This window comes from Lampetra fluviatilis, chromosome 7 (genome assembly GCF_964198595.1).
Source record: "Lampetra fluviatilis chromosome 7, kcLamFluv1.1, whole genome shotgun sequence".
NCBI classification, from domain to species: domain Eukaryota; kingdom Metazoa; phylum Chordata; class Hyperoartia; order Petromyzontiformes; family Petromyzontidae; genus Lampetra; species Lampetra fluviatilis.
In genome coordinates, this window is record NC_136281.1 from 3,239,028 (window position 1) to 3,265,519 (window position 26,492).

Here is a 26,492-nt window from a genome sequence, read left to right on the forward strand (position 1 = left end):
TAATTGTGTAACTTAAAGCCACCGATCGATATATTTTAATTGGTTCTGCTCCACAGTGCTGTTCATCTCGTGATTGTATGTGTTTGGTCAAGGCAAACCTTGCCAATGATGCTGTGTTTGCAGGAGCGCATGGTTTATGATTATGACACTTACAGACCCACAGCTGTCCCCCAGAAAAAAAAATCCCAGTCTGATTGTCTGGTGATGGAGCCTGGTGAAAAGGGCGCACCAACGTCTGGGGGAGGTCTACCCGCATGGCTCTGCTTGCGAACCTCCAGCCTTGATCAAAGTTCTGTCCGTGGGTGTTTCGGAAGAGTGGTGGTGGTGGTGCTGCTACTGCTAACCAGGGTGTGCCATGCAGTCGTTTTTTAGGTGAACAAAGCAGAACCAGGGTGTGTACCTTGCACTGGTACAGGTGGTTTGAGCCAACGTGAAGTGCAGTTGCTTATTTTGTGTTGGTGATACACTGGGGGGGGGGGGGAATGATTGTAGAGGAAGATAGAAAAAAAATCTGAAGGTCGGGGACATTACTACGGAATGAGATTGCATGGGGGGAGCACGTAATTAAATGGAAAGCGAAAAGGGGAAATGTTTAGCCCCAAGTGTGCGTTCAGCTGATTGGGACAAATTGCCAGTTGGTGTGAGCAGGGCAACAGGAGAGAGCGCCTGCCTCGGGGCGTTGTGAACAGCCTGGTGTCTGGTGATTTCTGCAGCGTTGCCGCAGGAGAGAGGTCTTAAATAATCATTGGGAGGATTCATTGTGGCGGTGCCGAATGCAACAGCTGCAGTTAACGGGGATCTGCCCAGCGATAGGAGGGGATTTCAGCTCGCAACATTCCTGCGTGTCTGCGCAAGACGTTTTCAGAAAACACAATTCATCAATGTGATGCATGTCCCACATCCAAACCAAAGTTTGTAAAAACAAAAAAAATTGTCATCTGGTTTTTCCCTCCCCATGGTGCGGGTATAGTTGTCGTCCCAAACTTAAATTAAGAGCCGGTATTTGTATGCCGAGAGGTTTTTAAATGGAGTCGATACCGAGGGATTTGATTGCCACCTGTATAGTACTTGTCTGCATTTGGCGTTCATGCGAAAAAAAAACTTGTCAGTCGTCAAGCTAATGAGGTAGTCATAGTTTTGTAGCCCGATGTCTGCGTGTGCAATTTTTTTTTACAGCGTGTGAAACAAAACCCCAGGGTCCGTTAACCGTTTATTGAGTTGTTTAACGTGCAATGGCCATGATGATCGATCTGGAGCAAACCGGTTTAACAGGATGACGAATGTCACGGATTGGTGGGGGAGAGGGGTGAGCAAGCGCGACATAACCCTTCAAGCCCTGCCCTCTCCCACACGCCCTCCTGCCTCTCCCCCCCCCAGGCCCCATCTGTTGTTTGGGCTTGCCACTGATGTAATGAGACCCCCTGCCAGCGCTCTCTTTTGTTGGCTCACTTAATCCCCATTTGCTGGCTGGACAGAGCCCCCTTTCTTAGCTGTGTCCCTCTCTCACTTGGGTGGAGGGGGGGAAAGAGGCGGGTGTTGGTGGATTTCTTAGCCGTTGCCTCCTCGCTCACTCGGTCTCACATCTCCGGTCCTGAGGTCGGGCAACGCGACAGCTCTGCTCATCTTCACCCAGACCATGCTCGGCATCAACTATGTAACAGGTACTGTAGGCGGATTTGTGGCTTTTATCCGTGCGTCACAATTGCACTTTGGATGAAGTATTGCTACTTAAGTTTCGGCTATTGTTAAGTGGTGACGAAGTATTTGTTTTTAAAAGCAAAATAGTAATTCTAGATTTGAAGCTTTCGTGACTGCAAGGATTCCTACTCTTAGGTTTTTTCGGTAAAGTCATAAGTATATTTACGTATTTCACGTGACTTTACCGAAAAAACCTAAGAGTAAAAATAGTAATTCTGGTAATTTTTTAGTGGCTGTGTCGTCAGACTTGTTACACTTAAAACACTGATTTTATTGGTTACGTTTTGGACCATACTGCCAGGCCCAGAGTTTAAAACTGTTTTACTGCGTCTGTAGATAGGCTTTTCCGTACATTGGAATGATAATGGGTTGGATAACATTGTCATGGGCTTATCACATTCGTCTTTAATAGTAACCAATATCCATTGTTAAAACTTGAACAATTGTGGTGTATCTGTCGAGTGGTACACTCAATTAGAAACGGCAATCTGAAAATGCATTTAAAATGCAGTTGCTAATCATTTTGGAGCCGAGCTGTGAAAAACCTGTGTAAAATAACGTTTTAATCATTTTCTCCAGCGTTCTCCGAAAGGACAGCCTCCATGAACGTAAAGGCGTGGCTCTTGAGCGCACAAGTAGCGTCAGTGTTTGCGTTGGGCTTATTTTAAAGTGGGATGCAGCATGTGTTCTGCTGCAGGCAGGCGAACAGCTGCTCCTTAAGTAGGCAGAATGCTAAGCCACTTAGTCCTCTAACACTGCTTGCCTTTTTGTGTGTATACTATTCTCAGGAGGAGAGTGGTACGAATTTGCTATTTGTAGTAAAAAAGTTCTGCGTTTTTATATGCTGAGTTTAAATTATTGTGCCCTTTTTAGTTAATTCCGTGTTTTAAAGCCCCATTAAAAAAAAAACTACTGGACAAACCTCTTTGGCTAGTTAAACGTATATCTAACGAGACCTGTGGTTTAGAATTGTCGTTATAGTCGAATCGGTTTTTGATGTAAAAGTGAAAGGTTTGATTTGGAATCTCTTTTAAAGCGCTTTGGCAGTTGATTCTGACTAGAAGCTTCTATTGTTTAGTAAAGCTTGGGTGCGGTTGCTGAAAAGCTTCCCTTGCAGAGTTCCTGCCTTTTTCATTGGATGCTTCCTGTATGTTTGTCCCCAGTTTCTTGCACCCAGTATCGCATATATAGTCTTCAGGATTTCTTTTTCACTGCTATTATTTATGCTCCTTGCAAAAATTCGTACAAATAAGGGTTTATATTTACACTTCATATAACCATGATTATAATTTGAAGACATGGAGTGTTTTACTACTTGCACAAGTTGTCTTATTGCTCAATGTCTAGGGGTCCAATCATTTGAGAGCATTTTAATCGGACTTTTAAACAAGACGAGTTGAGCCTTGGTGTTGTGCTGTTTTTCAGCGCGTCTCAATGTGCCGTATTGTAAGCAGAAGCTATTAACACTTGGAATGTGGCATTATTCTGGCAGGGCACATGGCTGCACTCGAACCCAATTTAAATGCGTTGTGACCACTGGGGTCATCACAGCGTGCGCTCACAGTGGTGCATTGTGACTAATATCAATCGTGTGTGGAACTAATGTCGCCACACAAAACCATGGCGTGGTCCCTGGAATGTTCGGCTCTTGTTTAAAACATTGCAAAACACTTGGGCCCCTGTTCGGTCGCATGTGTCTAAGAACGCAAGCGATGCATGCTTTTGTTTTGGCAAGAGCAATGCTGATAGCATATTCTGTAATGTGACTGACACACAGTGCAAGAATGCAATTGGAGCATGAGTAACATCCTGTAACAGTGCTGCCTTGTTGGCACGCCCAAGAATCTGGACAAAAAGAATTCTGGGAAAGGGGGCCTCTTCTAATGGTGTTTTTTGTGGCTTTTTATTCGACAGCATCCTTGGATTGCATTAGTATTAATTCGCTATATTTTTTTTTTATCGGTGGAACTGGAGCGTTCGCTGCATGTTTATTTAAGCAAATTGGTCCGAATGTAGTTTTTTTTGTATCGAGCCTGGAGATCTGTGAAGCTGGTGTTTGCATTTGGTATTGTGCCAAATAAATGAGCTCATTGATGTGTGCTCTGGAGTTTGGATGGGGGTGGGGTGTGACACCTGCATGATGGAGCCACACTTGCAATAAAGCCCACTGCTCTGCTGCAGATGGCTTAACGGGCACTGGCACATACTGGGTCTTGTCATTGGATTAATGGATAAACAGAGCGAAGGAATCTGAATGCAAATGCTTTGAAGGCCTTATAACTAGCTTTTTGAGATAAACCTGTTTCACTGCCATGTAAATGTTTAGCTTTAACAACACCATCTGGTGTTTAGATACAATTACAATCTTTGTCAACACTTGCACGTAGTTTTATATGACGTTCATGTATTTTTAACAATTGTAAAAAAAATCCGAGCATAATGCCAGTGTATGAAATATTGACAATACCACATGTTTGTCTTTCCACAGTGGGTCAAGGGGACACAGCAACCATGGCAGAGACAGACTCTGGACCGCCCGAACAAGCAGCAATGGCAGAGGTGCCTCCGGGACAGACGAACGAAACGGAAAAGGGCAACGGCGACTCCGATGCTCCCCCGGCAGCACAGGAAGGCGAGGTTACGCAAGCTGCAGAGCAGACCACTTCGTCCAGTGCCGCCCCACAGAGAGACCTGGGCTTCAAGAAGGTTTTCAAACTGGGAGGCTTCAAGTTCACGCTGAAGAAAGATCGCGAAGAGCCGCCTGAGTCGGTGACTCTGCTCACCGTGAAGGATACTGACGGTGAAGGCAATGGTGACTTTAATGGGAAGGTGGAAGAGGCCCAGAGCAAGCAGCAGGTTGTTGAGAATGGCGCAGACGTCGCCGCTGTCAAGGACCCTGAGCAAAAATCGGGTGAGGAGGCTGCGGCAAGCTCTAACGAGAATGACACTGATGACCAAAAGAGAGTCCATGAAAATGGCACAAAGGAGAGTGCTGAGGAAGCTGTGGCGAGTGAATCTCCTGTGGGGGGCTTCACAGCTCATGTGACCACGCCTTTGAGGAAAATGTTCAACAACAGACTCTTTGCTGGTCTGAGGAGAAAATCCAGCAAGGCTGAGAAGGATGACAAAAACCATCAACTTGGAAACGAACCCCTAGTCGACTCGACTCCTGAGCCGGTAAATGCAGAGCATGCAGTGGAGGTGAATGATTTGCTACCACAGGCTGAAGAAAAGCAGTCTTGTGCTGGAGCGCTGCCGTCAGAAAAGTCTGCAGATGCCACCAAAGTGACGGAGGCACTCCAAAAGCAAACTACAGATATTAACGATGTGGAGGTGGTGCAAGAAGAGGCAGCGATAGCCATTGTGAAAAATGAGCAGTCGGTAGCTGTATTAGAACAGAAAGATGAGATGTGCAGTCAGGAAATAAAGTTGAACGAGGCACCAAAACAAGAAAATGGCAATAGCGAGCAAGTGGAATGCTCCGCCACTGCAGATAATTCTCATCCTATCGAACAGGAAGCAGGTGTAGTGGAACATTCAGCTCCGTCAGCGAATAGTGAATTGACGGAAGATAAAGTTGACACACGTGCAGCTCCCAACGTAAGCCCTGACGGCTTGACGGTTCAGACCTCAAAGACTGAGGAAACGGAACAGGATGTAACATCACCTGATAAGTCTAAGACACCAAGCAGTCCGTTAAAGAAGTTTTTCATGGGAGGTTCGCTAAAGAAATTGTCTCTGAAAAGGGGTAAAGAGAAGGAAAAAAGTGAAGGCAAGGCCCAGACTGAAGTGGATGAGCAGAAACCGGATGAAACTGAGGCAACAACGTCACATGCTTTCAATCAGACTGCATCGCCATCGGGGATCGAAGTTGATTCTCAGGTTCCTCAGTCGCCCACTCAACCAGAGGCAGCAGGTCCTTCGGAAGAAGCTGAAGGTGTGGCAGAAAAGAAGAGGGATGGAATCACTCCATGGTCATCATTCAAGAAGCTTGTGAAACCGAGGAGACGGACCAAACATAATTCTGAGAGTGACAAGGAGGAAGAACCAGGGGAGGCTGGCAAGACGACAACAATGTCTTCCACAACTAGTGGAGTATCTGGAGGAAAAGAGGACTCTCTGAACTCTGAAGTAGATGAACACGTCAAAGGAGGAGAAAAGAAGAAGACTGAGCATTTGGGTCCAAATTGGGAAGCTCTGATCTGCATCGGCTCCTCCAAGAAGCGAGGACGTAAATCCTCCGATTCGGACTCTTCCCTGCAAGATTTGCCAAAGCAAAAAGATGACGCACCGGCACAAGGAGATTCCAAACCTGAATCTGCAACTGAACACGATCAGCAATTTGAGGACATAAACCTGGAGGTTGTATCCAAGACTGTGACCAATAAGGAAGAGCTACCTGAAAAGGATGAGGTCCAGTCTGAACAACCTAAAGCTGAGGTTGCTGAAGCACCAAAGAACACAGTGAATTGGGGTTCCCTAAAGCGTCTTGTAACGCCAAAGAAGAGAAATAAATCCAAAGATCATGATGCACAGCAGGGTGAAAAGGAAGATGCAGAAAATCTAGAAAATGAGAATGGGGAATTGCAGAAAACGACCATCCATGAAGAGAATAGCAGTCCTCCATCGAACTCTACTTCCCAGCATCAAGAATCCAGCCATGGTGGCACCCATTCAACCTGGTCTCTCAAGAGGTTTATTCCAGGAAAGAAGAGGAAGTCCACAAAGGTTTTGGCTGACGATGTGGAAAGTGCCACTCAGGCGGCAGAGGTGAAGGGCAATGACAGTGACACTGACACACCGGCTGTGGTGCCACTGGCTGAATACGACGATGAGGAACAGCCGCAAGTTAAAGTGACAGATGCAGCTGCCAATAGTGGTGAAGCTTTGAGTTGTGTGCAAATTGGGGCTCTAAGTGACAAAGCAGCAGACTGTGCCAATGTCCAGGAAACGGTCACAGAAGCAATGGTGGATATTGGTGCAGATGACAATGACGCTAATGTTGAGGTGGGAGCGGGCAAAGTCGACTGCACAGTTTTGCAGACGGACGTTTTAAAAATAGTAGAAATGGATGATGAGAAGTCTAATTCAAGAGCCCCTGAGGTGGTCGATGCAGAGCAGAGAGAGTCTGTGTGTGCTGAGGAAAGTATTGTGGTGGCTTCAAAAACTGTGACCAAAAATACAACAGAAAATGTAGATTCGACGATACAACTAATAAATACTTCGGATTTAGTTGTCAATTACAGTTCCGAAGTATCGACCACGAATAATGCCGTGTCTTCTGTAACTTGCAGTATCTCGGAGGAAATCTCAAACGATTCGCAAACCGTGATTTCCCAAACCCTGGAAGTGACTGAAACTTCAACCTTTACATCAGTTGTGTCTCAGGAGATGGTTGTGCTCACCAGCAGTTCAACCCAAGCCCCTCTAGAGTTGCTGGACACGGTGGAGTCCTTGAATGAGGAACAGAAAAGTGTAGAAGAGCTACCAAGGAATGTCGTAGTACAGCAGCCAGTGGTGATGCAACTACCAGTACAAGCAGTTGAACCAGAGCAGGCAAGCGACGTTGAACAATCGCAGGTTTCATCTATGCAAAATGTGGTAGAACGGCCAACTCAGGATAGCCATGGTGACGTGTCCTCCGATGCGTTTGTTGCTCATCAGCTGGAACAAATCCCAGAGGATGCTAATGAGTTTTCGCAGGAAGAAAAGAAAGGGGAAATAATGGTTGAAGCAGCGGCACATGCTGACGGAGCTGGCGATGATATTGCTATGTTGATACAGAAGGCTGTGAGAGCCGTAGTGGGTGGAGCAGAGATTGAAGCGCAGTGTGGGGAGCTTAAGCAAGGGCTTTCGGAGACTGAAACGCCACCATGTGACTATGCAACAGCTGCTGCATCCGTTGTGGAGGCAGCGATTGAAGCTGCCACGGCTTTTGTGAAGGAGCAAACGAATGTTTATGAAGCTGAAGATGGTGCAGCAGTGGAAGTTGATTTGCACGAAGATGAAAGCCACCCTTTGCCAGAGGCGAAAGTTCAATCTGATGTGATTTCAACGGAATCTGCACAGGTCGATGTTTCTCAAGGAGCATCGCAAGAGCTGAAGGGTACAGGTCCGTTGGAAAGTAAGGAAGTGGGTACTGATGAAAAAGTGCAGAACCTTTCAGATGGTCATCAGAATGAAGCGGAGGCCCTGCAAGAGGAACCGAAAATAGCATCCGAGAGAGTAACCGATGGCAAAGAGCAAGTAGTGCAGAGTGTGGAAAATGGGTTTGCTACCACACTCGCTGAAGAGGTGCAGAAAGATTTAGGTCGAGATGGTGAAAGTGTCACTGAAGTTGTTGCCTCTGGAGAAGAGAGTGGTGATTTCCAGGAGGAGAAGGATAAAGCTGCTGTAGATGAACATGAGCAAGTGATAAATGAAACCATTGCCTGTGAACGGGAAGTACTGGAAAATTCTGTAAATGCCAATGCTAATAAAGATTCCATGGATGAAGTGGCTCCTCTAAAACAAGAGGCATCTTTGTGTAATTCGATAACTGAAGGTGTTGAGTTTGACGGAGAAGATGCAGTGATAATTGATGGAAATGTGAACCCCCCAGAAGAGCTATTTGAGGAACTTTCCAAGCAGACGAACGTGGTGGAAACAATCCAAGAGAAGCTGTCCATGAAGTTGGCATCGTTTGACAGCGAAGAAATACATCCGGCTGAGCCTACGGTGCCAGCATCGCAGACACCTGCCCAGGAAACGACAGAGGCAGCTGAGCCTACTGGTGCTCTTTAACAGGTAATATTATTTCTAACAAACGCGTACAAAACTTCAAATTTATTCACAATTTCTTGGATGCAATTTATAGACACGTTCCCGATTTTTAAAATAAAATGGTGCAGTTGCCACATCTGTGCTTGTACTGTAAAGTGTAAATGCGAATAATTGAGCTCTTAACCACTCAACATTTGTTTCAGGTCCTCGAGGTTGAGTCATTTGCCATAGCCACATTTCTTAAATTCCATAATGAAGTTATGTTATGCAACTCATTTTCATAGTTTTTTTCGTCCTGAACTTTGGTTTTGTAAGATTACCTTTGGTGGTAATTTATGATTTCTAGTAAGTTGCATAACATACATTTAATGGTTGTGCATGCTTGTTTCTACATCGTAAAAAACAATAGTTGGACTTTGTAGTACATAACCAATGCATTTTTTTCACATCTGATTTGGCACCATCAATAACGGTAGCTGTTCATCAATACAAAGTGAATATCGAGGCTGCAAAAGTACGTCTGATAAAAGTTATGAATCTGCTGGTGACACTTATTGTTTGACCATCCTACCCCTGTCACATGTGCCTTGATTCCTGGCTCAAGCAAACCCCCTCGTGGGAATATTTAATGCGGCGAAAGGGGGTGTGGGTTGCATCAGCCAGGCATCAACACTTGGCATGTACGCACGTTTCCCACGTGGGAAGCGTTTAATGGAAATGTTACTTTTTTCATCTTTCTGTTTTCTTAAACCTTTTATGAGGTCCTGTTTTTGGTAAGAGCACTGAACCTCAAGCCCAGTAGAGTACGTTATGGATTTGTGGACGGTACGAGCATAGTACGGTGGTTAATTTTACCCATTCACCTCCCACTTTGTTTTATCAAAAGGCTAGCTCGCTTGTACCCACTGGCGTCCATCTGTCATCGATTTGCAATTAAACCAAGCCTGATTTCATGGCTTCGAGCCATGAAATGTGTATTGGCCACCAAACTTAATGAAAGGTTCAACTCTGCACATACTGAGATGGTGGCTACTTGGATAAAGTAGTGGCGTTTATTTACATGGCTACACTGCCACCCAGTGGCGAGTGTGAGTTTTAATGTGCAACTGACATCGTCTTTGCAGGTTGAAAATGACCAGGGACGAGATGGACCTGGTCTCCTGGAGTGCTGCCCAACGCCCTCGATCCATCCTTCAAATGTTCACCGCAGCGACACCATTGCACCTCACCCCTCAACCACCTACCTTTTTGGGAATAGAATTGTCTAGAAAAATGCCAGATATTGAAAATTGTTTCTAAACCCCAATGATTTATATTGAATGGAAACTTTTAAAGCTTTTCTTAATGTTAAAACGGGCTTTTTTGCATTTGGCTCAGTACAACGGTTTCAGACTTTAAATCTAGTTTTACATTTTTAAAAACTAATTATCCAGAGATGTCTTTTTGTATATTGTATTAAAACATATTAAAGTTTTGTATGTATTGTAAGTTTAACGTTTTTAGTACAGTACTGCATTGCATACCTGCTTTTACTTTTTTTTAGTTTAAGGACTTTCCCAGCGTCGGAGGATGTCCTTGCATAACCTATATAACATACAGTGTATACACGTATATCTTGCACCTATTGCTGCAGTGCTAAAATAATAGCGGCGAGTAGTATATTCTGACCTATATCTAAATTTATACGCGTAAAATAAGCGCCCCAAAATTTAATGCACAAGTACAGTAGAAGGCTAAAAGACTGATGGCTGGTGTTAGATATGATTTTTTTAAATAAACCTTAATTTTAAGTAAGGGCGGAGAGCCAATTGTTTGCAGTTGGTGGCTTGTTTGCTGGCAGCTAATGGGTGTATTTTGCATTCTCTGACGTTATAAAAACGCTTATTGTAGCTCATCGGGAATACTTTTTTTTTTCAAATGCAGCCTAGTTACTCATTAGTCGGTGCATTCTGGTTTTCGCTTAGGTTTTTGCCTCCCTGGCTGTATTCTCACTAAATATTAATGGCCTAATTGTCAAGTTTTATATTTTTCACTGCATTTGTATCCTTAATATATTTAAATTCTACTGGAACTGTGAAGCAATGCGCCTTTGTATCGTCTATTTGAACCGTTTCAGAAAACATTCTCGATTTTCTCAACCCACTAACACCTGCTGTTTAATCCGGCTGTGGTATTGTTTTTGTTACCAATATTTGTTATTGTTTTTGTAATAAATAATTAACCATTAATTGGTATTTCCTGGTCACATTTGTCATCTACATCCTGGTCCCGGTTTCCCCATGCATGGGTTTCGAGCTCTTTGCCCGAGTTTTTTGTATCCCAATGATATACAATTTTAATTAATTTGTAACGTAAAATCCAGTTTAGCCAGTTACCCAGCTAGTTTACGAGTAAGTTCGTCGTGGATTGGCGCACAACATAATCAATGGCATTCAAACGGAAGAGATGGGCAGACAACATCGAAACGACGCGTCGGAGGTACGGGCGCAAAGAAACCGAAGAACACCGCCAAGGACGAGGCAATTGATGGGCACCAGGTGTGAACCGCGATTAGGCGAATAAAGCAAAGTTTAAACGCGTTGGGTGCAAGTGCAGCTGATCTGCATTACCTATTCAACCCCTTATTAGTGCCTTCCTTATTTCGGACCAATTTAGACCTTGTTGATCCCACCGTGCCCTTTATAAATCTCAGTCTCATAAGGTATAAACGGACAAGTTTCCCTTATTGGAACGGCTGTGTACGGCCTGATGGCGCTGAGAACTCAATTTCTCTCTACAATAATACGGGTAAACCGGTATGGTTTAACCAGATATGGCATTCTGATCTCGGGAGTTTTGATTTAATTTAACCAGCGGCTTCCTTTTACGAGTGCGACCACCATCCTCGCTTGCAGCATCCCGGATGCAGCAGCTTCATTGTGTTGGGATGCTTTTGCCGCTGGTGGCGTGCACCCAGATTTGCGCTCCTCACCTAGGCAGCGCCTCTCGGCCACACGGTCACACGAAACTTACACCCCCCCCCTCTCACAGGTGAATCCAATCGCCCTCGTTGATTCGCTTTGTCACTTGTTTGGCTCTGGGCGGGTTCCCCAGGCTCCTCTTCACTCGTCCGAGTGAGCGGAATGGTGTGGTGTATGGTAAACATCATAACTGGGGGAGACGAAGGCGGCCAGGCGTGGTGCTGGCCACACTAAAGCACACGTGTCCACACGGCCAACACGCACAGCTACAAATTAACATTGCACACACGTGTACACAAATTAGCAATTCGGGACATCCACCATGCCAGGCTGAGTGCGAATCGCCACTAAGTGACGGTGACGTCACTACATCAACTGTGCCAGGCTAGGTGCACGGAGGCCGCGTGAATTTATTGAGGGCTCGCTGGTAAGTCACGGGTCAAACCCAGGTGCCATGCGTTGACCGACGAAGATGAGTGCGCCAGCTTGCTGCGTTTTATCCGCCAGGCTCGTTGTTGTGAGCGTGGCTCCTCTGGTTTTTTTTTTGGTTGAGGGCGACTTGCCTCCGACTGCCCAGTGAGGGTCCTTCATGAACCTCCTCCAAAGAGGCTGATCTTGACAGTTGGAACCAGTCGTCGGCAGGTCCACTCGCCTCTTAATATTTTTTATTACACGCTTTTATTTAACTCACTGTTGTTGTTGTCGTTGTCGTATCCTCAAATCTTGTAACTCAATTTTAACCCACTTCCCAATGTGGTGTCGACTGCAAACTTGGTATACTTATGTCATACTGATGACAATACCATATTCTATCATAAAAAATAAATGTAAAAACATTTCAACGATCTTTTTTATTTTATAACCGCATAAAGTCAAATCTCATTATTACACGCTATTATTTAACTCACGCTGTCTGTTGTCGTATTCTCAAAAAAATATTGGAATTCAATTTTTACCCACTTCCCAATGTGCTATCGACTGCAGACTGCAAACTTGGTATACTTATGTCATACTGATGACAAGACTATATTCTATCATAAAAAATCTAAAACATTTAAAAATATTATTTTACACGCTTTTGAACACAGTCCTGCGGAGGGAGCTGGTAGGAACGTTGGGTTGCTCGGTCAATGGCCAGGGTCAACGGCGGCGTGGTGTATTCCGCAAATATGCCCGACTGTGAGGGCGGGCACAAGCCGGCGTGAGTAGGTTAAACGTTGAGTTTTATAAGGGCACCACGGGGTGACCAGCCCCTCCCCACCAAGCCCCACCCCTCCCACCCCCCACCCAGCCCCACCCTCCCCACCCAGCCCCACGCAGCCCCTCCCCACCCAGCCCCTCCCGACCCTCCCCTCTCCACCCAGCCCCACCCCTCCCATTTTTTGATGCACGACGGACGGACACAATAATCCCCTGTGGGCTGGTGGAACCAGGTAGTTCCTACCAGTATAAAGTCACTGTCTGTTGTCGTATCCTCAAATCTTGTAACTCAATTTTAACCCACTTCCCAATGTCGTATCGACTGCAAACTTGGTATACTTATGTCATACTGATGACAATACTATATTCTATCATTCAAAATAAAAAAAATATATTTTTAAACATTCTTTTTTATCTTATATTTTGGCTTGGGTCTAATTGTCCACGCTCAACTGACGTTGGCTGTAATTGCCCACGGCCCCTTACGTTATGGCAAGCCTCGGGGCCACTTCCTGGAGTCGTGGAATTCTGCCACTGCTCGTACGGTACATTTCATTAAAGCGTGTTTTTAAACAATATATTTTTAAATATTACGTATTTAGCCCGCGTCGTGCCTGTTTAGCCCCCTCTATCCGGCCAAACAAAAGCTGCTTGGGCATGCGGTGGCTGGGCCATGGAGGGCTTTCAAGACCAGAAAAACGCAGCCTCTCGTGCCGGAGGGGGCTCACCGATGGGACTGTGTCCAGATCTTTCAAGAATCTGAGCTCGCACAATCCAGCCTGGTTAATCCCAGAATGGATCATCGGCAGGCCAGCCAAAACATTTAAAACCGGCGCAGATGTTCCACCAGAGCAGTGGTTCTTCACCTGAGGTGCACGCACCCCCTTTTTGGGGGTGCAAGACATGCCAGATTTTTTTAGAAGGTAAATAATCTAAACACATTATGCACAGCCACGTATGTAGAACTACTTTGTTTCGTGAAACCTGTATTTTTTTACATTATAAATGTTTTCAATGATTGAGAACCAAAGGGATGTAAGGCTGCAGTTAATATTCTATGGTTATTTCGGTAAAGTCACGTAGATATAAAAAATAAGAAAAATTAAATTAAAATAAAGTGAATAAAACATAATGAAAATATCACGACGTTTCGATCGCAACACAAGCAATCGTCATCAGGAGACCATTGCTTGTGTTGCGATCGAAACGTGATATTTTTTAAATTAACTTTATTTTTATTATTTATTGTTATTTTTTTTTCTATGTGACTTTACCGAAAGAACCATAGAATATGAATTCCTGCAGTCACGAACGTTCTAAGCTGTAGTAACTGTTAAGAACCACTGCTCCAGAGGGATTCAGGTTTTGCAAGCATAAAGGGAGGAGATAACTGTGGCCGAGAAGACCTGGGGTTTTGGTTCGGAGTTCCACACAGCGTTATGCAGCCGATTAAAAGATAAGGCTGCTCATAAGCACCACTGCGCCCAGGTATGGAGAGTTGAGGGGCTGGAGTGTTTGATGACACAAACTACCCCATGCTGATGTTTGTTTTTGTATATTTGGTGTTTGCATGTTCTCCCCGTGGTTGCGTGGATTTTTCTCCGGGTCCTCCGGTTTTTCCCTCCACATTTAGAAACATGCGTTGATAGTATTTAGCTGCTCTAAGTTTGCACATGATAAGCCACTTCGTTGTGGTATATGTGGCCAGGTCGCTTCTGAAAAATAACTATATAGCTCAGTGGGCCTTAACTGCTAAAATACAAAGTTTTACTTTTTAGTTTATATTTCAAAAAGTTTAGTTTTGGTGCCGTTCCAATCTTCATCGGTGCTGCTCGTTAACTGCATTTGCCTCAGCAATCCGTGTGGGCTACACGGGGACTTTTGTCAATTCATACTGTTAAGATATCAACTATTTAATGGTAAATGTATACCTTGTTGAATATTAATTGTATGCACCATCGTACAGAAAATGCCCTGTCGACCATTCCATGATTTGTGGCCACTCGGGATGGCTGCACAAAGTGTTCCCTACCACACTTAGTTTTGATTCAAATTATAAAAACGGCCACCACCAAAACAGCATTGTGGGCAAATGAATGCATCGTGTGCAAGAGTGGATTTACAGTACTGTATATAGCTGAGGCATGGAAATGGCACCAATTCTTAGCAGATGCTGAGTGGTCTTGTCAGGCATAGATACAGGGTAGGTTTTACAGCCAACGCCAGTTCATAGATAAGATAACATTTAGCAAGTAACTTGGTACTATGGCCAAAGTTGACAACATTGACTCATTCAATAAAACATTTGTATTCTTATGGAAAGTGGTGGTGAAACAAATTCAGGACCGGCTGTGTTTTGAAGACAAAAAAATACAAGTGGGAGTTCTTTCTTTTGTAGTTTTACTATCGTAACACTTTGGTATATGATAAATAATGCTGCATAAAGTTGCACTTAATTAAACATGCAACATACATTACCTGGTTAATAAACTGAAATACAAAAGGATGTATGCTCAAGCACTACCAAAATACACAACTACACCTGCTACAGTTAAGACTTTTTACCCAAAACACACGGACATATTGACCCCGAAGTCACCCATGTCTTGAACATGACAACATACAGCACGTCCACACGTTGCACAAGGATGTGTTGCAAGCATAATGATCCTCCAGCAATTATGCCCACAAGTGACTTTGGTCTGCAGTTTAAAGCAATGTTTTGCACTGATATAGCTGGATGCAGTAACATGTTTCGTATTATCTTGTATTCACTGTGACGCCCCATTTACGCTCCACTAAGGTCACATGATTTCACAAAACTGAAGGCGGCATTGAAAAAATAAATTGCATCTGGCTTTGGCTACCAATTCACTGCGCATTAGTTGTAACCGTGTCTTGAATGGGATGTGTGACATAATTTGTACCATTACACAAGCTATTTTCATAAAATGCAGTTCAAACTGCAAAACATGTAACATGTCCTGCGTGCCCTGTGTCTTGTATTTTGTATGAACAAGCACAAATCAAAACAGCTCCTCACCATCATTAACACTGCCTGATACTAGTAGACTAACAGCTCGAGTACAACAGCACAGGCCTACTTTTTGTGCGTTTTGGACACATGCTATTTTAGTTCACCTATATTTTTGAAACTGCATACACTCCTAATGGTCCTGGAAGCAATCTTCTCAAATGAGTGTACACCAGTGAAAAGTTGATGTGTATCTATGAATATGTAGTGTTCATTAAGTGGTCTGCTGCTCCAGTTCTTCATAAATGGCATCTCAAACATTGACGACCCATAAAATGCAGAAATGGACATCTAGAATTAGCAGCTATCCTCATTGGCCCCTGTGCTGGTGAACTTTGTGGGCGAAGGCCCTTCACACCATACGAGGGAAAGGAAGGTTACTTTGATTGGAGGGTTTGATATGGCATGAACAACTTTCAATTGTAAATCAGTCTCTGTTATGAAATTATGAAGGGCCATAGACTAAATATATTATCACACATATTTACCCAGGAAAGTCTCACAGAGTCTTAAGACTTTTAAAGGAGGATCCTATCAAAGTTTTTTGCAGTCGGGGGCAATGTTGCTATGTGTAATCCAAATTGAGCATTGGGACGTATGGCCAATTCAGTAGTGTTTTTTAGTTATGGGGTCAAACCCATACATAACAGGCGGATAACTCCACAGGAATCCATTCCCATAATGCTGTTACCAATGTGCCACCCTGCCATCCAAATATTAGCCTACTATCCTTTTCTGTTATAATACAGTCACAGTGTTAACGCTGTGAGGTTGTGAGTTTTATTTGTGCTTATAAACCTTCCACTCCTAAGAGAGGTCTCTTTTTTCACCATGTTGCGCTTGTGTTCACAGCTGCCACGTTACCGCAGTAAATATTTGTGAGGTAACATAATCTTTCTTTCCAGTTCTGCCTGCACATTGAAATGTGCCAAATTGATAATGAACTTAAAAATGCAGATTGCAATGGTATGTTTCAATATAGTTGTTGAAAAGCACAACTAAGATGACTAAACAATATCAAGGAAACACTGGAATTGAGTTTACAGCAGACAGCTGAAACCCACGTTTCAGTGCACATGCACACTGGCAGTAGGCACCCTGAACACAGGCAATGCTTTGTTCATGTTTGGCACTACGCAGGCTACTGTATACCCTCACTAGTCACTCTTACACATTTAAACATAACTAAAAGGAACACATTTGCACACTACAAAAAAGTTAACGAAATATTCAAGTTTCAACTTGATAAAAGTAAAAAATATATTCCTGTATGTAACAAAAAAGCACTGCTTCTATTTGAAGGTTAAAACGTGTCATTGAACCCTGTTCGAGACTACACATATTGTCCATAAAATGTTAAACGTCTTTTAAAAAATTCAAACCCCAGGTCTCATAATAAACACCTTGCAACAACTGCTTTAGTTGACCTTAAAGATTATTCAACCCAATAGCTTTCACATGCATTTTCTCCTTTCATTATTTTGGCATTGACTGGGTGTTCTCCTCGGCACAGTCGGAAGAAGTAAACTGGTTTTTTCCATCGTGGTTACTTTTGCCATCATTTTTGCCATCATTTTTGTCCCTTCCGGCCATCTCTTCGCATGCCTGTGGGTCACCCAGCAGCATCCCTTCCAGTCCGGGGGGTGGCTTCATGTCGGGGGTCTCGGCGTTGTGATCGGCGAGCGGCTCGATGTTCGCTTCGGCGTTCGCCTCGGGCGTGTGACACTGGCACACGTGGCGTGCCGCCTGCGTGGCTCGCGAGAAGGTTTTGTTGCAGATGCCGCAGCTATACGGCTTCCCCGTGTGGATGTACATGTGCTCCTTGCAGTGGCTTTTCTGCGTGAAGCGGCGTCCGCACACGTTGCAGGCGAACCTGCGTGTGCGACCCACTCGTCGATAGCCCTCGAACATGGCTCCATCTGTTCCATCGCTGTCTCCCTCGCCCTCACCTGCAAAACGGTTTCGAGAGTCAGTTTCCTGCTTTAAAATATAAATTCCTCCATGACTTAACGTGAACAGGGTGGCAGATTACATATTACAGACAAGCACACATTGCAGCAAAAGTTTCCAAGGGCGAAAAACTTTCCAATGGAGAGATTTACATTACTCTTAGAGCCATTAAGAGCAATTATTTTTATACTGATTAAAGACTGTGCATTCTACCTTCTGTATCTTCTCCAAGATCAAACTCCCCGTCCCCTGCCTCCTCGTCCTCGCCCCCCCCGGGCGTTGGTGGGCTGTCGACTGCCCCTTCCGCGCCGCCTGGCGTCCCGGCCTCTCTGTCCGGCTGCCCGGGTGAGGCTTGGTGACGACCCTCGCACGCCGCTACCCCCGGGGAACACAAAGCCCTGGAACCTTCGTGGTAGCTGCCGTCCCCGTCGATCAGGACTTCGGTTTCCACGGCCTCCTGCTCCATCATCACCTCCTCCTCCGGACTCCCCTACCAGCAGGGTGCATCACCGCATATTACATGTATTACTTTGGATGCTGGTAATGCTACAATTTGTTATTTTCATAAATGTCCTCAGCAATTGTTACATTTTCGTTCAAAGTCCATCTGGACAGAAATTCTTTGAGATAAGTAAACACGAGGTATTATCTGTACAGGAACGATGGCTACACGCTCACCTGCTGAAGTCGACGCAGGCTTCCTCGGCCCCTGCCTCTGCCCCGACCCCTGCCACCCACAGCAGACTGTGGATAGGGAACGCCAGTGTGCATGTACAAATGCTCCCGTAGGCTGCTGCGCAAGCTAAAGCGCCGTCCGCAGATGTGACACACATAGCAGCGTGGAAATGTTGTACTGGTGCCACTTCCAATTAAGCAGGCATTGCCACCTCCACTGGTTCCCACACTCCCACGTCTGGCAGAGGCTGGCCGAGGTGATATCACCACCAGCTGGCCTTCCACCTGACCATCCAGTGATGGCAGTGAATGACTTCTCTGTTCATCCCCTGTTGAGTCCTGGGCCAGGATGCCTGGTGAGTAAGGAAGACATGAAGGCTGGGCAGACTGAGAAGGCTGTTGCAGTGTTGACTGAAGGGGCAGCTGTAAAGCAAGGTGGGTCTGCGCTTGTGTCACTGATACTGACATTGGGATAGGGCCTTCTATCACATTTTGCTCCTGCTCTGACCGAGGTGGAGGCTGCGACTGAGACTGTGGCTGAGATTGCAATGGTGGCTGCTGCTGCTGCTGTGACTGGGACTGTGGTGGAGGTCCAGAGTGGGATGACAGCCCTGCTGCCATCATATGGACTTTCTGTTCTTGGACGGTGACACAGGCCTGGCTGCGAGCCAACTGTATGCCGTAAAGAGATGAGGGCCACGGGAAATAAGGGTCTGGGCGAGGAATGGCACCATGAGTAGCCAGGCTGGCCTCCTGCAGAAGTGGGTAAGCGTGCAGGAACTTAAGACCCTGCTCAAGCCGTACTGGGTCAATCATTTGAGGGATAATCTTGCCAGTGTACATAAGGTGTAGCAAGTAACTAAAGATGTCTGGCTGAATGTCCGCAGGCTTCAACTTGACACAGTCACTGCAAAAATATGATCACACAGGTTTATGTTTTAAAACCTAAACTTTGAATTCATATAATATTCATGTCTTACAAGTAAAATATTTTTATACAGATATATATATGCTTGTAGAACACACGGAAGTATAACAATACATATCATAAGACTAAAATTCACCATCACTTTGAGTAATGATTAACAAAACTGCCGATTGTGTCACTTATAAATGGGATAAGAAGGCAGCTTAGTTTCTTGGGGTAAAAATTAAGGAGAAATAAAGGACTGAACCTAAGCAGCATGGCAGGTACATACCTGGTCTGGTGTATGAAAAGCATCTTGAAGTAGTTGGAGAAGGCAGCGAGCACAGCCTTATGTGCCTTAAAGTACACGTCACCGATGGCTACAGTGCAGTCGCACAGGAAGCCGAACTCCCTCTGCGAGTTGAGCTGCTGCAGCAGGAACAGGCCGTGGTTGGCAATGTCCATGCTGCCCGTTGTGCCTCGCCGGCAACACCATCCACATGTACGTCACTGTGTCCAACACCACCACCACATGCAAGGCCACTCAATGATATATTCACATGGTTTGCAGAGAGCTTATTAAGCTGAAATTGTTTTACTTTTCATCCATCTGTACTGCAGGGACTATGTTTGAAAATAACGGAAGTGTAGCGAGGCAGTCTGTACTCCTGTAACTTTGGGTTTTGTGCAAATTGTTCAGACATGGACAGTGGTAACCGTGGAGGTACGTAGGAAAAACAGCTGTGTATAGCCTCATCATCTCATACACGCGGTGTTTAATCACTCATTAGCCAGCTGAAGGCATTGGTTGCTTCTACATTGTTCATTTTGTGAGTGCAATGTAACAAAAACCCTACAACTGCCTTATTTAAAATGTAAGCATCACGAAGTAGTTACTGAACCATGTGTGCACCCAAGAGCCAATCCGTGCCACAAGGGGTTGCAGGAAGACGTTCAGGGTCACGGCCAGGCTGGAATGTGTTTCCCCAGACCTGGGGTGGCACACTTGCTTCATGAGCCGAGTCCGCAATTAAATGAGCCAGACTAGTGTATGAATGCCACTGGCTCCTTGGTTAGTACACAGCATACAGACCTTCCTCGTGGACCACTAAATCCTATGGCCAACGAATGCCCGCATGTTCTCGGATTAGCACGGTAGGCTACGTACGGTGCGAAAGAAGTTCAACATACATACATAGAGGAGGCATCATTTTAGAGAGGGCTTACACATAGGCAGTTGTGGTCGGTCACCTTCTGTAGGCTACATGCGAATAGCACTAACAGGAAACTATTCACCACCCTGACCCACGCATTACTTTTTATAAGTGCAATAAGAAATGTGGGTTATACATTGAGAAACACATCCCGAATAATTTATGAAAATTACAGTATTCCATTAAACACATCAAGGCACCCCTCTGATCTAGCGCCGTGCCACCCAATTCGATGACTGCTCTGCCGACAGGTATGAATGAAATTACGTCAACATTGTATGTTGAACATAAGGCTGGTCACATTATGCATTTAAATTGTGTGCGATGTACTGTTGGAAAAATTCCCTGATATTTTGTGCAAACTGGATCTTGATGCAGCATTCATTGCCAGTGACTGGCCAGCTGCTGCGATGAGTCATACTATGATGTAACCTCAATAAGTTGAAAAGCAATGCAGTGGATCATATTGCATGAGACTATCATGTAGGGAGATGTGTATTTCAGGCATTTATTTATTTTAATTTCCAACTTGTACAATTGTCTAATTGCAAAATTTGAAGTCTCAAAATACCATTGAATTTTGAGCTAGAATTGCTGCTATAATGCATTTTAAATGTACTTGGTTTTGGCAAATTATAATCAAATGAGACATTGACTTCTCTCTCAACGTCAATCCTCTTGTTTTTGTTTGTAAATATCAATACACGCAAATACAGCGGTCCCCTATTAATTGGTTCAACGAACCCCATCGTTAATTTAAATTATTGCTAATCGAATGTAGGGAATACATGTTAAAGGCTTCATTTGTTCCAAGATGATTGGAAGTTTACCCTTTTCACCCTAAAACATAAGTTTATATTTAAATATGTAATTTTAATAAATGTGAAAGAACATATTAAAGCATTAATAGACACATGGATAAATAGCCAATTGCTCTCAAAATACTCATAAAAGGATTTTGCTGATTGCCTGCTGAGTCCACTCCGATTGGCCGAAATTGGCGGCCACGTGATATCGTAAACTATCATTAATCGAAAAAAATTGGAGGCGGATCGTTAATCGAAACACCGTAAATCGATGGCATCGTAACCCGAGGGACCACTGTATATTCTAAAACATGCAAGCAATAGTCTTACAATTCAATGAGTAAATATTTTGTATTTGCATATTTAATATAAACACAATATAATCTTTACAGTAAATTATAACTGTCCTCACATTTTTAAAAGTAAAACCCTTGATTGACATTTGCTGTAGGATTCCTGACAGTAAATGTAATCAAGGAGCCCAGTTGGGAAGCTTAGCTGAAACATCATCAGTTTAGATGACAACACACATTGCAGCTTAACTAATTACATGATTGTGAAAATATGGTAAAAGTGATACACTAAATTACACACGTATTGGAGACCGACATCTGTACCATCGCAGGACAGCCATTAAATAGAGCCTAACAGCATAAATAAACATCTCTATAACCTTACTCTCCATAACCTACATGCTGAATCCTAGCCCTAACCAGTGTCATAACCTTGACCAATTGTCTAGCCTTAATCCTTAATTCTAACTACAATTCCAGTCATAACTACACCAAATCATTCATAGTCAACGTCAGAATATGTGCCCTTGTAAACTATTAATCTAAGTCTTGACCATATCCTAAACCTATCCTCATCGCTAAAATAATCACTTGAGCGTTAACTCTTAATCCAATCCATATTCATACCTGAACCCTTTTAACCTTACCCCTATCATAAACTCCTTAGCATAATTCATTCCGAGCCCTAACCAAGCCCTAACTTTAAACCTTAACCCTAACATACACACATTATTCCAGCCCTGTACCCTAATCCTCACCATCAACCATCATCAATCCACTGCTGGATGAAACCCTTCCCAAACTGTCACCATCTCTCACAGTCATGCGATGTAACAATCCATCTAGAATCTGCGCATTAACTGGTTGTATCTCTCCATCTCTGTGGCGGATATCCTCTTGGGCATGTCATTAATCTTGACCATTTGACCTTCACACTTTCCAGTGATGTGTGCTGTACATGCCCGCTTTCCTTAACAGTCGAAATAATGGCTCTCTAACTTGCATGTCCTCATGTCTCCGTATAATTCACATCGTGCACCCATTCGTGTTTATTTGTACCCTTTTCAGTTTTCGTTCCATTTTCTTTGGAAATTACCACGCTTCTGGTCCATATCATAGCAGGGTAAAACATGGCAAGCGCTCTCACTCCACCGCTGGATAGAGGTCTTTCCATGCTTTTCGGAGGAACCGGTAATATAGACTGATTAAAACTATCCTTTACAAACAAACAAAAAATACCTTAAGCCTCAATCCCCCCCACCGCACTCACCCTTAGTCCCAACCCCGAGCCATCCATGACCCATCCCTGCCAATAGACAACAAAGAGACGCGTTCCAAAGCGACCTATCGAGGGCTCAGTTGAGGTCAGTGTGAACGTGTCTCCTCGCTGCCTCCCCCGGGGCTCTTTTGCTTGGCCCCGCAACCTGAACGCAAACCCCCCCCCCCCCCCAAGGCAGCCAGCTCCCCTTTTTTTAAGTTGACGCCCGTAACCGGAACCCTCGCAGAAAACCCCGGGAAAACCCGAATTAAACGCTTCTAAAACCACCGTGATGGAACGCCATGTTCCACAGGGCCCACGCGGGACACACGGACGGTCGGACCCCGCCGCGCGTAGCCAAGTGGCAGGGGCGCACTTAATTGGCAATTAACGTCGAGGCAGCCACGAATTAACGCACAACGCCGACACAATGAGATGCGCAGGACGGCGGGGTGGGTGGTAACATGTCGGGGACGCAGAGGCACACGGCGACACATTCATTGGGAGAGACGCGGGTGACGAAAATGGAGATGTCGACCCAGTGTCACAGAGACGCTGGACTCTGTCTGCACAGGGGCACTGTGTCTCCACTGGGTCAGTGAGACAGGGACACTGTCTCCACTGGGTCAGTGGGACAGGGACACTGGGCAGTGCAGACAGGCCAGTGTAGACAGACATGGTGTGCATGTCGCATGAAACTACTTGTAGTAGTGGCGTAGTGTAAGTATGTGTGCAGTATACACATTAGAGGAGACACATGCAATATAAATACGGTACATTACTTTCAGAAAAGACACACACGATGATTTACAGATAATCAACGATGCAATGCACACAGTGCGATATATAAAGCACTACTCTGTGTAGTAACTATGCGCACAAGAAAGTGTTATGTAGATCACGATGCAGTCACACACGTGATGTAGCTCACAATGCAGTCACACACGTGATGTAGAGTACAATGCAGTCACACACGTGATGCAGATCACAATGCAGTACACACGTGATGTAGATCACAATGCAGTCACACGTGATGTAGAGTACAATGCAGTACACACGTGATGTAGATCACAATGCAGTACACACGTGATGTAGATCACAATGCAGTCACACGTGATGTAGATCACAATGCAGTACACACGTGATGTAGATCACAATGCAGTACACACGTGATGTAGATCACAATGCAGTACACACGTGATGTAGATCACAATGCAGTACACACGTGATGTAGAGTAGAATGCAGTACACACGTGATGTAGATCACAATGCAGTACACACGTGATGTAGAACACAATGCAGTACACACGTGATGTAGATCACAATGCAGTACACACGTGATGTAGCTCACGATGCAGTACACACGTGATGTAGATCACGATGCAGTACACACGTGATGTAGAACACAATGCAGTACACACGTGATGTAGATCACAATGCAGTACACACGTGATGTAGATCACGATGCAGTACACACGTGATGTAGATCACAATACAGTACACACGTGATGTAGATCACGATGCAGTACACACGTGATGTAGATCACAATGCAGTACACATGTGATGTAGATCACGATGCAGTACACACGTGATGTAGATCACGATGCAGTACACACGTGATGTAGATCACAATACAGTACACACGTGATGTAGATCACAATGCAGTACACACGTGATGTAGATCACGATGCAGTACACACGTGATGTAGATCACAATACAGTACACACGTGATGTAGATCACGATGCAGTACACACGTGATGTAGATCACGATGCAGTACACACGTGATGTAGATCACAATACAGTACACACGTGATGTAGATCACAATACAGTACACACGTGATGTAGATCACGATGCAGTACACACGTGATGTAGATCACAATGCAGTACACACGTGATGTAGAACACAATACAGTACACACGTGATGTAGATCACAATACAGTACACACGTGATGTAGATCACAATACAGTACACACGTGATGTAGATCACAATGCAGTACACACGTGATGTAGATCACAATGCAGTACACACGTGATGTAGAACACAATGCAGTCACACACGTGATGTAGAGTACAATGCAGTCACACACGTGATGTAAAGTACAATGCAGTCACACGTGATGTAGCTCACAATGCAGTCACACACGTGATGTAGAACAATGTAGTCACACACGTGATGTAGATCACAATGCAGTACACGTGATGTAGAGTACAATGCAGTCACACACGTGATGTAGAGTACAATGCAGTCACACGTGATGTAGAACAATGCAGTCACACACGTGATGTAGATCACAATGCAGTCCACCAATGATGTAGAGAACAATGCAATGCACACACAAGGGGACACACTTACTGCACACCCGCCCGCCCAGGGGGGTGGTGGATCTCGCGAGCCGCACGATCGCGATCCTCGTCGTCGTCCCCGCCACCACCGACTCTGATCGCGACCCCGGCGGGATTTGTGTGGGGGTGGTGGTGTCCGAAGCGCGGATCCGAGGGCGACCCGACGACGGTCCCCGTTCGATGTCCGAACGGGGGGGGGTCCGAACGGGGGGGGGGATGAATGGGGGGTGGAGGGGGTCCGAACGGCGGTCCGCCCTCCGCGAGGCTGCGTCACTGACCGGGCCCCGTGTCGGGAGGCCGCGGGTCCCTGGGATGGATGAAGGCTGCGGCCTGCGTCCCCCCCCACCACCACAGCCCCTCCCCTCCCCCGCTCCTTCCCCACCACCACCCCTCCCCCGCTCCCCCCCACCACCCCTCCCCCGCTCCCCCCCACCACCCCTCCCCTCCTCCTCCGCCCCTCCCCCGCTCCTCCTCCGCCCCTCCCCCGCTCCTCCTCCGCCCCTCCCCCGCTCCTCCTCCGCCCCTCCCCCGCTCCTCCTCCGCCCCTCCCCCGCTCCTCCTCCGCCCCTCCCCCGCTCCTCCTCCGCCCCTCCCCCGCTCCTCACCCGCTCCTCCTCCACCTCCCCTCCACCCCCTCCCCTCTCCTCCCCCCACCCCTCCCCGCTCCTCCCCCACCCCTCCCTGCCCTCCTCCCCCACCACCCCTCCCCCGCTCGACCCCCACCTCCCCACCCCCACCCTCCCCCTCTCTCACGTAGCCGTGCGACTGGGCAGCCAGGCGCCGCCGGGCATGGAGATGTGCAGGCAGGCAGCGAAGCGAGCGAGCAATTCCAGGCGGGTTAGAGGAGGAGGATGAGGATGAAGGAGGAGGGGGTTTTGGTTATTGAGTGAGCAGCGGATATGGAAGTGTGGCGAGCGTGGGGGTGGGGTGGGCAGGAGGGATAGTGGGGGTCGTGGTGCAGCTGGGGTTCGTGAAGGAAGCGGATATGTTTGTGTGCAGCAGTGGCTGAGGGTGCAGAGAAGAATTGGGGGTCCAGACGGGGGTAGCCGGATTAAGGCTTGCGGCAGGAATGGAGCAGAAGGGGGAACACGAGGCGACATTGGCAGTGCCGCACTGAGTTACTTACACGTGGAGGATGAACGTCGTAGGCGGGATGATTGGTCGTGCGGTTATGGTTTGGATGGGTTCAGGGGGTGAAGACACGGGGGCATTGAGGCCGGGGCATGAAGGGGGCTTGCAGGGCTCTGGAATATTTTGCTGCATTTTCCTGGATTTTCTGTTTGCACAAAGTCACGTAGTCACTTTAAGATGTTTTCTTGTTCATGTGTTTTGTTTGTTGCGGTTGCACCCGATTCAAGAGCCGAATGGCTCACAGGGCTATACC

The 26,492-nt window shown here is 45.8% G+C and overlaps 2 protein-coding genes across 2 annotated transcripts; one reads left to right on the top strand and one right to left on the bottom strand.

The window, feature by feature from the left end:
• Positions 1–1,482: 1,482 nt before the first annotated feature.
• Positions 1,483–10,682, top strand: AKAP12 (A-kinase anchoring protein 12). The gene is made up of 3 exons (XM_078858178.1): positions 1,483–1,661; positions 4,187–8,484; positions 9,585–10,682. Exons 1-2 carry the CDS (start codon positions 1,637–1,639, stop codon positions 8,479–8,481), a joined length of 4,320 nt encoding a protein of 1,439 aa, XP_078714304.1. The 5' UTR covers positions 1,483–1,636; the 3' UTR covers positions 8,482–8,484; positions 9,585–10,682.
• A 4,305-nt stretch (positions 10,683–14,987) lies between these two features.
• LOC144933436 (zinc finger and BTB domain-containing protein 2-like) lies at positions 14,988–25,475 on the bottom strand. Its single transcript, XM_078858180.1, has 5 exons — positions 25,119–25,475; positions 19,479–19,696; positions 18,283–19,186; positions 17,818–18,094; positions 14,988–17,603 (listed from the first exon to the last, which is right to left on the bottom strand). Exons 2-5 carry the CDS (start codon positions 19,649–19,651, stop codon positions 17,131–17,133), a joined length of 1,827 nt encoding a protein of 608 aa, XP_078714306.1. The 5' UTR covers positions 19,652–19,696; positions 25,119–25,475; the 3' UTR covers positions 14,988–17,130.
• Between the last annotated feature and the right edge of the window lie 1,017 nt (positions 25,476–26,492).